The 14,400-nt window shown below is 44.3% G+C and overlaps 1 protein-coding gene across 2 annotated transcripts in view; it reads left to right on the forward strand.

Annotated features, from left to right (window-relative positions):
* nfatc3a (nuclear factor of activated T cells 3a) overlaps positions 1-14,235 on the forward strand; it is a 52,974-nt gene extending 38,739 nt beyond the window's left edge. For both annotated transcript variants that reach the window (XM_079161605.1, XM_079161606.1), the window contains exons 9-10: positions 903-1,997; positions 11,781-14,235. In XM_079161605.1, coding sequence (XP_079017731.1) covers positions 903-1,997; positions 11,781-11,857 — 1,172 coding nt within the window. In that variant the 3' untranslated portion in view covers positions 11,858-14,235. The remainder of the gene's footprint in view (positions 1-902; positions 1,998-11,780) is intronic.
* Positions 14,236-14,400: the final 165 nt, after the last annotated feature.

Raw genomic sequence — 14,400 nt, forward strand, 5'->3', positions numbered from 1 at the left:
CTGGGCTGCAGAGGCCCTGGCCCCATTTAAGGATGCGTTCTGAGAAAATTGGGTGACGAAATGTCTTTTTCAAACAGGGATTGTAGGTCTATGTAGGTTAATGTTGGGTCAAAATATTAAAACACCCAAACTTCAATTATGTTCTATGTTTTAATATTCATTATGATACCCTTCTCTTACCCTTGATATCCCTCTGGCTCCATTTGTTTTGCCAGAATGGACTTGACTTAAACACTGTTTGCCCTTTTCGTGCCCCCTTCCCTCTCACTCCCAGAGGCACGATGGGGTGAGGAGAGGGCATGAGCAGTGAACTCGTTTGCTTTCCGTCTGATCTGGGCTGCGGGGCATTCGGCTCCTCTTCCCACACAACATTTCACATGATGGCACCCGGACCGACAACATATGCTCTCCCTCTAATTCAGAGCTGGATAAAAATAAAACTCACTGTCACAGGGCACCAGATTGGGAAATAGGTTACCGATCGGCATAGCAGTGCTGTGAGCTTTCACAGTAAAAGAGATTGGCCCCATTTACCATTACAATGTCACTAATGTTTGTCTTTTTTCATCTGGAAGGAGACACATTTCACAATACATGCATTTCAGACACTATTTTTACTGCTTTGAGATTCTCATGGTCTAGTTTTTCAGGTTTTACTGAAACATATTTCAACTTCATAGCCACAGATTCTGGGAATTACAGGGGGTTGAGATTGAGGAAAAACCTAAAACAACTACTGCCTTTTGTAGGTGGTTGAAGTCACTCTACCTTTCCTCTTCAGGATTTTATTGACAGACGTAACTGACAATGTGTGTGTTTTTTTCTCTTTCATCCTGTCTGTCTTTCCTCTTTCGTCACATCTCCGTTCCTCCCTCTCTATGTGCAAACCTCTCTTCTTTTAGTCATGGTGAAACAGGAGCATAGAGAAGAGCTGGACCTCTCTGCAGTACCCTCTATGTCCATGCCCCTGGCACACGCTGCCAGTCTGGTGCGCACCCAGCTGCCTTCTCCTGAGCAGTGCCACCCATCGGACAGCCTTCTGTCCAGCTCCCCTCGTGGCCTGGCCGCCGGCTCCGGACCTGGCCTGCTACCCCTGCAGGCCCCCTGCTCCTCCCTGGGCTCCCCATCTTTCCAGCACCTGCCTCACCTCCAGGGTCGCAGCTTGCACCACCCTCCCGCGGACTGCCACATGACGTTCCACCCGAGCTCTGCCCCCGATCCTCTTCCTGCTCCTCCCCGGCCCTCCTACCAGTCTATGCAGCACAGCCACAGTCATAGTCATAGCCTGCCCTTCAACGGCCAGTCCAGCCTTCCTCCTCAGGGCTACGAGCGGATGCCCTTTCAGCACAGCCCCAGTGCGGCGTCGCACCCAATAAGCATGGGAATGGTGTACCCTTCCTCCCCTTGCTCCTCACCATCAGCTCCCTCCTCTTCAACCACCAACCCCATCGCTGGGTCTCCCCAGAGCCAGCAGCCCCTGCTCGCCCCCTCATCCCCACACCTGCACACACTCGGAGGCTATCACTGCTCCCCAAATCCCACCCGGGTGCCCTCTCCCGGTGGCCACCCCCTTGTAGGGCAGCACTCCTCCCAACTGCAGAGGGCTATGGGCTACCACCCAGTAAGTCAAAGGTCGTCCTCGTGTCCCACACCATCCAGCGTCCCTGCTCCACGCATGATCCCCTCTCCCCACTCTGGGCCTTCCTCCCCTCAGCTCCACTCGCTGCCCTACCAGTCTCCCACCTCCTCCTCCCCCATCTCTGGCGGCAGTCCTCTGGGGCCCATGCACCAGCAGCATTCAGGACAGCCCTCTCCCCAGGCTACAAGCCCGGTCATGGCCAGCCTGTCCCCGGTGGCAGCGGGGCCCCTGGTTCACCCTCTAAGCCCTCAGGGGCCGTTCCCTTCGGACGGAGAGAGGCTGGACATCAAAGAGGAGCCCGAAGAGAGGGAGCCCACCTTCCGCTCCATCGGCCTACAGGACATCACGCTGGACGATGGTAAGATATTTATCTAGGATGTTAACCTCTGTGACTGCAAAATCATTTTGTGTCCAATTAATGTCTTTAACGAGCTGAAAAGCTCTGACAGTCATTGAGAGCAATGACATCAACCGACCGTTTTACTGTGATTTGTCAGTTTGGGGAAAGAGACAAAGAAGAGCACAGGATGTCTGTGACAAGTTCATTTAACTTTCAACTCACTAAGAAAAGGCACTTGATCAGATTTGGTTGCAAGCACCCAAAAACAATTCAAACGAGACACCCAGTAGACACGCACCTTCACTCCATCCACTTAGTACTGGGTAACATATACACAATAGGACTGATAACTATAGTATCATAAGCTTCTTGGAGCTGGGGAGGGGGAGAGGATTGCATCATTTTGTGCTACTTGCAAAGACTGAAGCTGAAACACAGAAACTACAGCTGTGTGCTGCTGCATCCTGTGTGCGTCTGTGTGTACGTGAGTGTGTGTGTACATGCATTAACAACTCTAATTAGCACGCTCAGGAGAACTTGTTGACCTAACAATTGGCCGTGAAGTCAGCGCATGCATTTAGCAGCTTTTGTCACATGAACTCTTACTTATTTTCTTAAAATGTGTGTGTCCGAGCTATTCCCAATCATTTACGTCCTTATCTGCCGTTCAGAGCCTTGCTTTGGTTTTATTAACCCCGGTGTCATATTCAAATGAGGGTCCTGAAGGTTTAGGGTTAATGAATAGCCTGGCGAGGCTGTCAGGGAGGTGTGATATTGTGTGCTAGCAAGGGTCAGCCTAATTATCACAGGGCCATTGTCAATAAGTCATGTGTGAAAGGCCGACAACCGCTGAGGTTTACCAGTGCGTAATACTTATGCATACACACGCTAACACACACGTTTAAACATATGTCCTAAAAAAAAAAAAACTGTTTCATCGTCTCTTTTCTGTCTTTCTTTATTACAGACAATGTGCACCATAAAACGTGTTCACACACAAAACTGAAACTCTGATTTAGTCGTGCCTCTCCCGATCACACATGCAGACACAGACACACTCCGAAAGTAGCTGGCTGTGCTCTCGCAAAAAAAAAAGAAGAAAGAAGTGTGAGAAAATGTTATAAATGACACGGTTCAACTGGGAATGTACTTCGAGCCGGTGGCTAAAAATAGCTTTGTGTGCCAGACCAGCTCTGTAGGCCATGTTTTGAAGTAGCAGAGGGAAGCTTACACCCAGCTCCCAGTTTTAGGAGGTCACACTCTTTTTCTTTAAGTAGACCATATTCACCCCAGTTTGACAGACAGACAGACAGATTGGGATGGGCATTAATGCATACATAACATCCAAATAAAATCCAGAGCTATTATGCATAATTCGCTTTTCAAGGCAGTGTATATAATCACTGTGATTAACATCAACACGTCACCCTTTAACACGTCAGACATTTGAGAATGATGTCGCATCAACTTCACTCCCTTCAGCTCATGATTTGTACTCACGCGGTATTATTTCATCCACTCTTAAAATACATCTTTTATTAAAATGTTTGGGTAAAATGTGTCTTTGAACCGTTTTCTGACCTGTAGAAAGCTGAGACTGAGTCATTGTTTCATCGTACGGCCGTTATACATGAAAGCGAACTCCTGCAGTAGAATCACAGACGTCTGTCGGTGGCATGAGAGGGAATACGAGCAGAAAACTGCTCTGGTTAGCAAGCAGATGGCCCTTGTGACGCACACCAGAGCATGCTTGTGATGTGTGTCTGTGTGTGTGTGTGTGTGTGTGTGTGTGTGTGTGTGTGTGTGTGTGTGTGTGTGTGCGTTGGACGGGGTATTGTGTTTGTGTCTGTCTGTTTGATGTTTGTGGAGGTGTGAGTATGCCGCTTGTGTGCGCCGTGCAAAGCAGGAGACACAGGAGGTGAGAAGACAGACTGACAGACAGATGGACAGACGAGGTCAGAATCCAACCCCACTGCAGGGTCACTCAGCCGACATATCCAATCTGACATGTGCTTGATCATTTCATTCTTTTTAAAAAAGATTTTTTTATATTTTGATATTCTCCATTTACACCAAATTAAGTTAACGTGAAATGTCCCCTATTACAAATAATATATAATCATAAAAATGATGTAGAATATATATTTAATGTTCAATAGTCTCTTTGAGATCACAGGAGACAGACGGCAAGGCTTTGTTTTCATTCGATTTTGCGGGGAACATGAGAAAAAGAAGACGTTAACAAAGGCAATGAACTGGAAAAAAGAAAAGAAGGAACGTTTCTACAAAGCAGCACGGGACATAACCGAATGTTGTTAAGATGTGCGGCTTTGTGTATTTCTACTGCTTTGATGTCCGAATCAAAACAGAAGAGTAAAGTATTCCTTAAATATTATTAAAGAGCATTTTTCATGGTCACTGTTTGGCACATTCAGCGAAGAGACCATGATAAAATAAAATAAGTACAGGTTCTCTTCTCTTTTGTTATTACAGGTAGAGATGATTGATGTACTTATTATAGAATATTATTACTGTTATTATATGAATTAACATCAATCCCCTGCGAGATTATCAACCAGGTTTGCCAAAGCCCTGAAAACTTTGTGTGTTTGGCTTCTACGTAAACACAGGAGCTGAAGAATAGGCCGTCCTGTAGCGATGATTACAGCCGTCGTGGTGACAGAATATGAAGCCTCTGTGCTGCCGAACCGTGCATGTAAGCAATCAATCAGCATGTGACGATCATGTTTACAGAGCATGAATGGGAAGGGATAGCACGTGTGTGTGTGTGTGTGTGTGTGTGTGTGTGTGTGTGTGTGTGTGTGTGTGTGTGTGTGTGTGTGTGTGTGTGTGTGTGTGTGTGTGTGTGTGTGTGTGTGTGTGTGTGTGTGTGTGTGTGTGTGTGTGTGTGTAAGCAGTTACTGGGGTGTCAGTAGTGTGCAGCGTGCTCACAACAAAAGCTGCTCTTTTGTCGGCCCGGCCCTGCCCAAATCCACAGCTGCCTCAAAACTGTGAGCACGGCATGGAGGCCGAGCCCTGCCGGCAGTACTCCTTATGAGAGACACAGACTCAGTAATAATGATACAAATGAACGCACACAGATACACACAGGGAGTGACACAGACTCAGTAGTAAAGACACAAATGAACACACACAGGGAGTGACACAGACTCAGTAGTAATGACACAAATGAACACACACAGGGAGTGACACATCCTGTATTGCAGATGTAATCAAATATACGATGCACGATGCAGTGAACACGTCTTTTCAATACATGTTTTTACTGTTCCGTTTGCACACATGTCCTCTGCTATTTCTAAATTTAAAGATCAATTAAGCATCATTGTTCTATCAAAATGATGACTTCTACATATTGAGTAGCTGCTTTATTGCTCAGAGTTAGATGAGAAGATCAAGACTACTCTTCTCCGTATGTGAAAGTCCCAGTGAAGCAGAAGTTAGAGCGTCATTAGCTTCTGTACTGTGACGGATTCCTCAGTGAAACCAAACATTTGAGCCGTGTGCAGGTACAAGAGGGATTTAAATCGGATATTTCCCTTTTGATTGGACCGCAAAAAAAGTGTGCGGGCTTAGAATGTAGTGCGATGTGGAGCCGTGGCTTCACAACCCCACCCTGCACTAAAGTTTCATATTGATTGATGGAGGGATGTCATGATATTATTGGTTTAAGTTGGTTGGTTCTAGCTTACGTAAGTAACAGGAGAGAAGGCAGAAAGGTTTAAATATAGAAATACAAAGAAATAGATTTATTTTTTGTATTTTTCTGCATATATTATTAAATAGGTGCACAATATGAACGTCGCTGTGATCTGAAAGGGTTAAACATATTTTTTTCAATTAATCTCGACATAAGCTATCAGGCTGCAGCCACCAAACCTAACCCTAACCCTAAATAAGCATAAACACTGAAAATGGGAAAACTAGCAAGTCTGGCTCCGACTAAAGGTAACAAAATCCGCCTACCAGCACCTGTAATGCTCACTCATTAACATGGTTTGTTTAAATCATACAAACACTCATGTAAAAGCAACATGTAGTGATTCTACAATGGTTGTGTGTACACTACATGTTAGCTAGTGGGCTTTAGAGGTGCAGGTGGATTTTGTTAGTCACGCTAGCTGTTGGTCAGTCTCACCGGCTTCTGACTGCAGCCTTATATTTATCTGAGAGGTACGAGAGCGGTAATGATGTCTGACTATTGTGTAACATCAAAGAAGTAGCTCTTTGTAAAGACGAAGGCTTGTCAGCGCTGCCAATCGCACTGAGAGTCAACAGTCTCCTCCAGCTCATGGGCTGACTGCACGCTCCCTGTATGTTGCAAAATGGCAGAGAGCCGTAAATGAGGAAAACAAGTGAGTGCTGAAGAAGCCAACGTCTAGCAATCCAAAAAAAAAAGACTTGGATATACTTCTCAGGAGTTGGCCGGCTAAAACCGGGGCTAACGCCAGTGAATATTGGATTCACTTTTGACAGGTGTTGAGAAATACGACTCCAGTTGTATCCTAAATGGAATTATACATTAAATTAAACTTGGAAGTGACCTTTGGTTTTTGGGCTACCGTTGTAAATGATCCTGGTTCACAATCTTTCTTTGGAAAGACATGAAAAGTTTATTTGAACTTGCCCAATTTCTTTTTGTACTGTAAAGGTGTAACTGCCTCATTTATTGTCGTTTAATAGCTGCCATCACAAAGATCATTCAACAACCGTGTGAAGCAAAATAACTTACAGTAAAAGCATAGACAAATATAGACAAACTACTTTCTCCATAATCATAACTTCTGATATTGCTATGTGTGTCTGTGTGTGTCTGTGTGTGTGCAGCGCCAGGAAGAAATGTAAACATGTCTGTAGTTCATTTAACTTTGATTATTTGTCTGAAACAACCAGATATAAATCATATTTGTGTTGTTTATGGACACGGACGTGTGTATAGGGGACCTTCTCATTCAGAGGCTTCATGCCGCCATTAACCAACCATAACAGAGTAATAGCACAGAGCTCTTGATTCCATGGCATGAGAAAAACAACAGTGGAAGGAAAATATGTTTCCATTAAATGCCGCCGCTGCTGCTGCTCGTTAAAAACAATGGCAAACGTTTGCTGCTCTTTTCCCCTGAAACGAGTGGAAACGGACTCTGTGTGTCATCTTTCCGTACAATTAAGGTCTTAGAGAGTGTAATGCAGAGGCCTTGGCAGCCTGCTGCCTTTCTCTTTGGACGGAAGGAGGGGAAGCCTGGAAATCCCTCAGCGGGGATGAGAGCAGCATATTGACTTGAAGTTCATGAGTCTGATTATCTAATTATTTTGAACATTAACAGCGCCGTCTTCAATTTAGCCTAGAATTTTGTTTGTTACATTGTGTCAGAGTTGATTTTGTGCTCGTCAGCCAAAACCATCGAGCGCCAGCGTTTGACTGGAAAATGAATACCAGGCACATTTCTCAACCCAGTGCAGTGAAGTAGATTTCACTCCTCTGCTGAACGTACAGCGGCTGAAACGTGTGTATACGAAGTTTACATCGATGAGTCGCCTCAGCTGCTCTGCTGAAGATACTATTCTTTAAACTCTACTCTTAAGCCAATGATTAGTTGATCGACAGATATTTATTTTTCATATATCTTTGGAGTTTGCACTGACTAAACAAGCTATTATGAAGACACCTTGGGCTTTAGGGTGTTTTTCACTACTTTCCTGACATTTTATTGACCAAACAATTATTTCAATAATGAAAATGATCGTTGGTTGCAGCTCTCCTGCTGTATATTGTCCTCATGGAACAGGAGTAAAGGAAACATTAACCAATAGGAAGAGAACAAATCTATTAACTTCCATAAGTGGATCCTGACCACCAGCCATTAAATGACTGGAAGAGCGTCATGCCCTCTGCTGATAAGACCTACACTATATATCATTATTAAGCATCGTAATGAGCTTTGCCGATCTCCCCGGGCGGCCGTTTGGGCTCCAGTGGTTCCCTAAAAGCCCGGTCCTGTGGTCATCTGCTGAGTGGAGCCGATGAAAAGGCGAGTCTTTTCAATCGCTTACAGATCAAAAATGGGAAATCCAGCGATGACTCACAGAAACGAGGGACTTTGAGAAACTGACTTTCTAAAGATCTATACCCACCCACTCACTCACTCACTCACTCACTCACTCACTCACTCACTCACTCACTTACTCCAAACGTGAAATGAAAATAACACAGATCACAGAGCAGCAGCAGAGTTGAACGAGTAAACCAGAGAGAGCTTTACTGAGCCGACCAGGGAGATTTCAAGACAAGTTCCATCAAATGACCATTTCTTTCCACTGTGTGTGTGTGTGTGTGTGTGTGTGTGTGTGTGTGATTTTCTCTTCACGTTTCCTCTCATACCTGGGGCTCTGTGAAGACGTGGACTGTGCGTGTCATTACAGGGACCTGCGAGTGGAAACTGTGTGCTTTGATATTCCCTCTTGCAGGCAGAACGTCTTGCCTCTTTTTCTTCCCTTTGCACAAATGTTTTTTCCGTTGTGCCGTGTTGTCTTCATTTGCTGGACTTCGAGGATCAGTCGATCTCTGAGTTGTTTGCTTTAATCTGCTCTGCCAGAATAATGTTTTCTAAGCCCGGGTCACAATGTGTCACAGAGGGTTATGATAATTACCCAGTTTCCATTTCGACAGGAGACATGTTTATCGTATCTGCTTCTGTTTTGCATTATGGAAATCTTTTTTATATACCTCTCTTTGACATGCACTTTAGAAATGGAGGCGTGGGATTACCCAATCACAGTTTAAAGAATCTCCCGACGACAATTCATTCAGCACATGTAGATCTGACAATACGTTTGTTTCTCGAGCAGCGACGATTTATTTTTTTTAAAAAGCCGCACAAACTGACCTCGGGACATATTCTAGCCACATTGTGGGAGTGGTTTTTTTGGGCATACAATGGGCATTAAAAGCCATCAGGGAAGGACCCATCTGATGTAAGCCTGCGTGAGAGCAGCAGCACGAGTAGTAGTATTTGTAGTAGCAGATTTGTATTTTGATGAGGGAGCCCCCCCTCCCAGTCATATGCAGAGGATCTCCCTTCAGAGCCACACTAACGATGGCAGGCAGCGCTGAATCACCGGCTTTCATCACCAATACCAGTAAATCTGAGACGACACTATCAGCATGTGAAACTGCTCATCGGCCGGGCTCCACTCAAAGCGCTCTTTCACTTCTGCCCTATTGATGTGCCTTGTTTTATGTAAAATAATTGTAAAATATCGCTTGTGTGAAATCAAGTGTACTTTGTGCTTTATATTTTTTGCCTTTAGACAACACGCTGATTTTTCTCGTAAGGAAAACAAGAGAAAAATAAGGTCTTCCTACTAAATTCACTTCCAAAATAAGTACAATCTTTCTTCAAATGGCCCCAAATCAAGTCGTCCAGGTTTACATCGAGCGCAGCTGTAATGTCGAGGGTGAAGCCTAACGAAAATGTTTCTGACACAATGTGTGTGGAAACCTTTTTTACTTAAGAAAACCGAGTGAATCAAATTGAGAGTAATTAGAGCAACGATGCACTCGATAAAAAATGACGTCGTGGGTTTTCAGATTGTTTTATGCAAAGTGATTTATCAGACCATAGGTTCATGTTTGGCCTCTGCAGCAACCTAAACGGTACAGCGGAAAGTGATGTGCTTTCTGCAGACGCCCACTTGATGTCGGTCTGTCGCGCTTCGCACCGTGCTGTTCATATTCCTGTGGTGTTAGAGCAGATTCACTCCCATGAATCAACACAGCTACCAACAGAGTTCACCACAGAGCATTTCAGCTGTGCGCGAGTCCAAGACATCGCTATTTATGATATTTAATATATTTGTTCTGCGTTAAAAGAAGTCAAATATAGAATGTGAGAGTGAAATCAAACCTTTCTCAGCTGTGGAGCTCGGACAGAAGAAGCCCAGTTTTTATTTGTATGTATACAGCTGCTCTGATGCTCCTGTGACAGCACTGAGATGCTCTTTATTTCGAGCACAGTTGCACCGCTTGTCTTTTGAAAGGTTGCGACCTTCAAAGGAAATCTGTAGCCCTCCATCACAAAAATGAATCCGCATGTGACAAAATCAATAAACTGCCCAACTTGTTGTATATTATACCTCAGTGGTATATATACACAAAGGTAAATGTTTGTTTTGATAGTCACCATGCAGTCTCATAAGTGCGTGGTGGTGCTGCGAGTGTGAATATGTGTGTGTGTGTGTGTGTGTGTGAGAACATGGTTGACATGGGAAAGGAAGAGCCTCCCACGCTAACAGGATGATGTGAGTGATGGTGGCCAGACACAAAAGCAAGCAGCAGAAGACACAAATACAACAGAATGTACACCGAGGCACTACATTCAACCTGTTGGTCCTGTGACAGAGGCCGTAAAAGAAACGAGGTGTTTAATGGACATGTGTGCAGCTAATACACAAGAAAAACACGGTAACACCACAATATGAGGATCATTATTTATTTGTTTTAAAATATGGTTTCTTCATGAAACGCGCGTGGCTTGGTTCACTTTCTCATCATTGACTGAGTCATCCCCGGCCCCCTTGTTTTTAAATCAAGTTACAGTAATGTGGTTATTATGGGCTGGGCAATGTGTGCGTTTAAAGTACAGTTGTGTGGAAGAGAAGAGCTGTCGTGTACAGACAAGTCGACATTATAACCCTCCCAGTGTCAGACTGGGCCAGAGGTCTCTGCTGCACCCTCCCAAACCAGTTTTCCCCGCCTGCTGTTTCTGACCCGTCAGCGTCACCTTAAAAACACACCGAGAGAGAAATCACACGCAGGAGTCCCGGGACAAAAACAGTTTTATTACAGTGGAAAAAAAAAAAGAGCGTTCGCTTCACATTTTCCATGGGTTTCACCAGAACACTTCTCTGTCTGTCCTCGTGTCTTTCCTCACCACTAAGTATTTGAAGATGATTTACTTCACGGCTGCACTTTTTTTTTTTTACTAGCTCCCTGCTGTGTCTCCTGTGGTCCCAGTGTGAATACTGAATGGAGGCAGCAGATGTAAAACAATCACACGCAGCGCAGAGAAAGGCTTTAACTGAGTCAGTGGATTAATAAACCACCCCCGGGCTCCACAGTGCGTTGGTTTTACTCGGCCCCTTTGCCCCTAGCGCTCATGAAATACCGGCCGCACAGGACCGTGTCTATATGTGGTAACTGGTGACATTCCTTCAACTCAGACTAAGGTCAGAAATGGCACATTTAATGAACGGAATAGTTTCTCTCTTTTGTTGTTGTGAGGAGTGATTATATCTCACATCAGAGCTGTGACTTTGTGACCTTTGGGTCTTCCAGTTTGTACGAGTTTTTCCACTTTGAGCTCTTTGCTGGTCGAGTTTGACCAAAACTCAGAGTGGAACAACACCGCCCTCTGCTGGCAAGGAACATGGACTTCAACTGAACTTTTTTTTACAGTGATGGGCTTTCTGTCAACTTGTGCCAAAGAAAGATTCAAACTCAACATGCACAGTGACCTCATTGATTTCATAGTTGTAATCTTGTAATGCATCAATGTAATGATTGGAGATTGATACCCATTAAAATATTACTGTTATTACCGTATTACTTCATCAAATGGGAATCTACCATGATTGTTTTTCTAGTGTACATCGTACATCATTTTCCCTCCAATGTGTGTCTCACTTGATTATATGTTTTAGCTTCAAAACTGTCGAATCCAGTGCTTTGATAGTTTGACTCACGTATAAAAGTTTACTCTTCTTTTATTTTTCTCTCCACAGTGAATGAAATCATCGGCAGAGACATGTCCCAGTCCCCCAGCAGTCACGGTCCTCCATCAGCACACAACCAGTCATAGCCCAGCCCACACGTAGGCCCTGACGTAGCCTTTTGGGTCATGAACCACCTCCTCAAGCTCTCGAAACCCAACCCCGGGTCCTGGTGCTGGTGCTGGTGCTGGTCCTGCTTGTGATGGGACAAGAATGCAGGACGAGAAAGGACAGAATACGGTTGCAGATTCTTGTTAAAGCCTCGTGGACACTTTGATTTCTCTTATTTAGGGATATAGATACAAACCCACACAGATTAAAGAGAACATGGCCATGTCAAGTTACAGCGAGGTTGAGCTGGTTGGAGAATAAGATGTGACCCGCCCCTCTTCATTAGGTGTGTCAAAGCGCCGCTGTCTTCCTGACCAATCAGCTCTCCAGGACTATGGAGCAGTCGCTCTTTAAATAACTCTCTCTGCAAGTGGAGGCGATGCAGCCGTGTCTGTTGTCGTCCCTCTCTCACCAGCATAGACCTTCATGGATGAAGACGTCTTGAGAGATTAAGAATAAGAATGAGAAAACCGCAGGAGTGCACCGTGCTCTCACAGCAAGCCGGAGCCGGGGATCCAAAACATCTGGACACTAAAACTCTACAAAACATCAGCAAAAGTGTGGTGCGGCAAAACGAATTGAAACACTTGAAAAATGAATTATTAGTTGTAAAATTGTGTTCCCACATTCAGATCAAACAACATTGAAGGATCAGAATCTCAATTGTGATCAATTAAACATTTGAATTTCAATATCTGGCTGAACTTTCCAATCAAATCCCAGTTTGTTTTCGCTCGTGGCTCTTTGATGACGACATTGTCCACTCCTTGATCTTTCCCCTTTTTAGATGATAACATCATTCAGGTCTGGAGTGCAGGGACCCGGCAGGGGAGGTCGTGCTCCTCCGACGCTGGTCTGGGATCTGCAACTTGCAACATTCCACAACTTTTAGTAACCTTGCAGCTGTGTAGATATCTGTACATGAATCGACTCCTCTCTCTCTCTTTTCCTTCCTCTGTTTCATCTGTTACTTCTTCCCTCTCCTGTATCTCTTTATCTTCAAGTTGAACAAATGCCTTATTAACACTTAGCAGCTTTGAATGGTAGCTTAAGCTTTTTTTTCGTTGTTGATTTGCACAGCTGGCTTTGAGTGTGATGACGATATTGTTTCAGAAAGATGATTTTATGAATCCCGATGAGTGGTGAGCGGGTTTCAGGACTGAGTTAGCCCTCTAATTTCTCTTCAAAGATATTTGAAGATGCTCCTCACATTACAAAGAAGTGTTTTGATTCATCCACAGACGTCCCTGCCTCTGAAATGTATTTTCATGCAATAACTCCCCAAATCTCCCAGAGGCCCTAGTGTTGCCTTCGACTTCCTAACAGCCACCATACCTGTGATGGTGTGACATTTAACGGGAAAATGATCTGACTAAAGTTTTCAAAGTATTTTATACCTAAAGATGTTTATATATTGCATATATGTATTGCTCCCCCCTCTTTAATGAACAAGGTAAAATCCTAAAGTCTAGCGAAGAACATCTGGATGCACTTCCCCTGTTTGCAACAATCAACGTTTGCCACAATCAAAATCCTTAATAATGTCCGGAATGGTGTCGATTCACAATGATGCGTTCAGATATGCAGTGCCTGTACGGCAGCAATAACAAGGAAAGAGCGTCTCCGGGCAGGTTTCCGGCGTGTGTGTGAACAGACGGACTTCCATTCGGCTTTTTCCATTTTGTTTGCCTTAAGCTTGACAATGATGCTCCTGCATGTGAGAGCTGAGGAGTGTTGCTCGTGACGGTTTTGAAGTCAGTTTCCAGGTGAAAATAATTCTGCTATGCATTATAATTCTGCCTAATGCCTTTAAAAATGAGGAGGAAAAAAAAAAAGACAAAAAAACCCCCAAACCCTTGATGCCTCTAGAAGTAGACTGTAGACTTTGATTCATTCTGTTAGCATCCTGGAGCTGTCCGTCAGCCAATCTGCCTTGTCGAGGACGCAGTGCGAGCATCTTAATAGGTTCAGGTGTGTGTGTGTGTGTGTGTGTGTGTGTGGATGTATGGTTGGTGTTTGTACCATATATGCTGTACAGAAGACAGGAATTTCAAGAGTCCTATTTTCAACAACAGAAGCACACACACACACACACACACACGTACAGGCTATGCAAACTGTAAAAGCAGCAGATGTGAGATGACGTTGAGAATGAAAAGAGGAGATTATAAACTATTAGTAATGTTGCTTATGAACTTCACAGACAACGTTCAGATGAGAGAAACTGTTAGGATGCCTTAACTCTTGTTTGAAAACCAGTGTGTCAGTGTGTCTGTATGCTGTTCTGGGTTGATTTAATTTTTTTCCATGACTAAAGACATAAGTCGGTAACTATTATTATTATTTTCCCGTTTGTATTTTGGGGGAGTGGGGGGGGGGGGGGGGGGGGCACAGAGTGGATATTGAGGGTTGTGTGGGAGGAGGGAGATGGCTTTCTTTTTTTTGCATATAAAGCTGACAAAACTAAAACAAAACCAGCATCGGCAGTAAACTCTGGCTGCTGTCCTCGTCTGTCACAACC

Source organism: Pholis gunnellus, assembly GCF_910591455.1.
Source record: "Pholis gunnellus genome assembly, chromosome: 1".
NCBI classification, from domain to species: domain Eukaryota; kingdom Metazoa; phylum Chordata; class Actinopteri; order Perciformes; family Pholidae; genus Pholis; species Pholis gunnellus.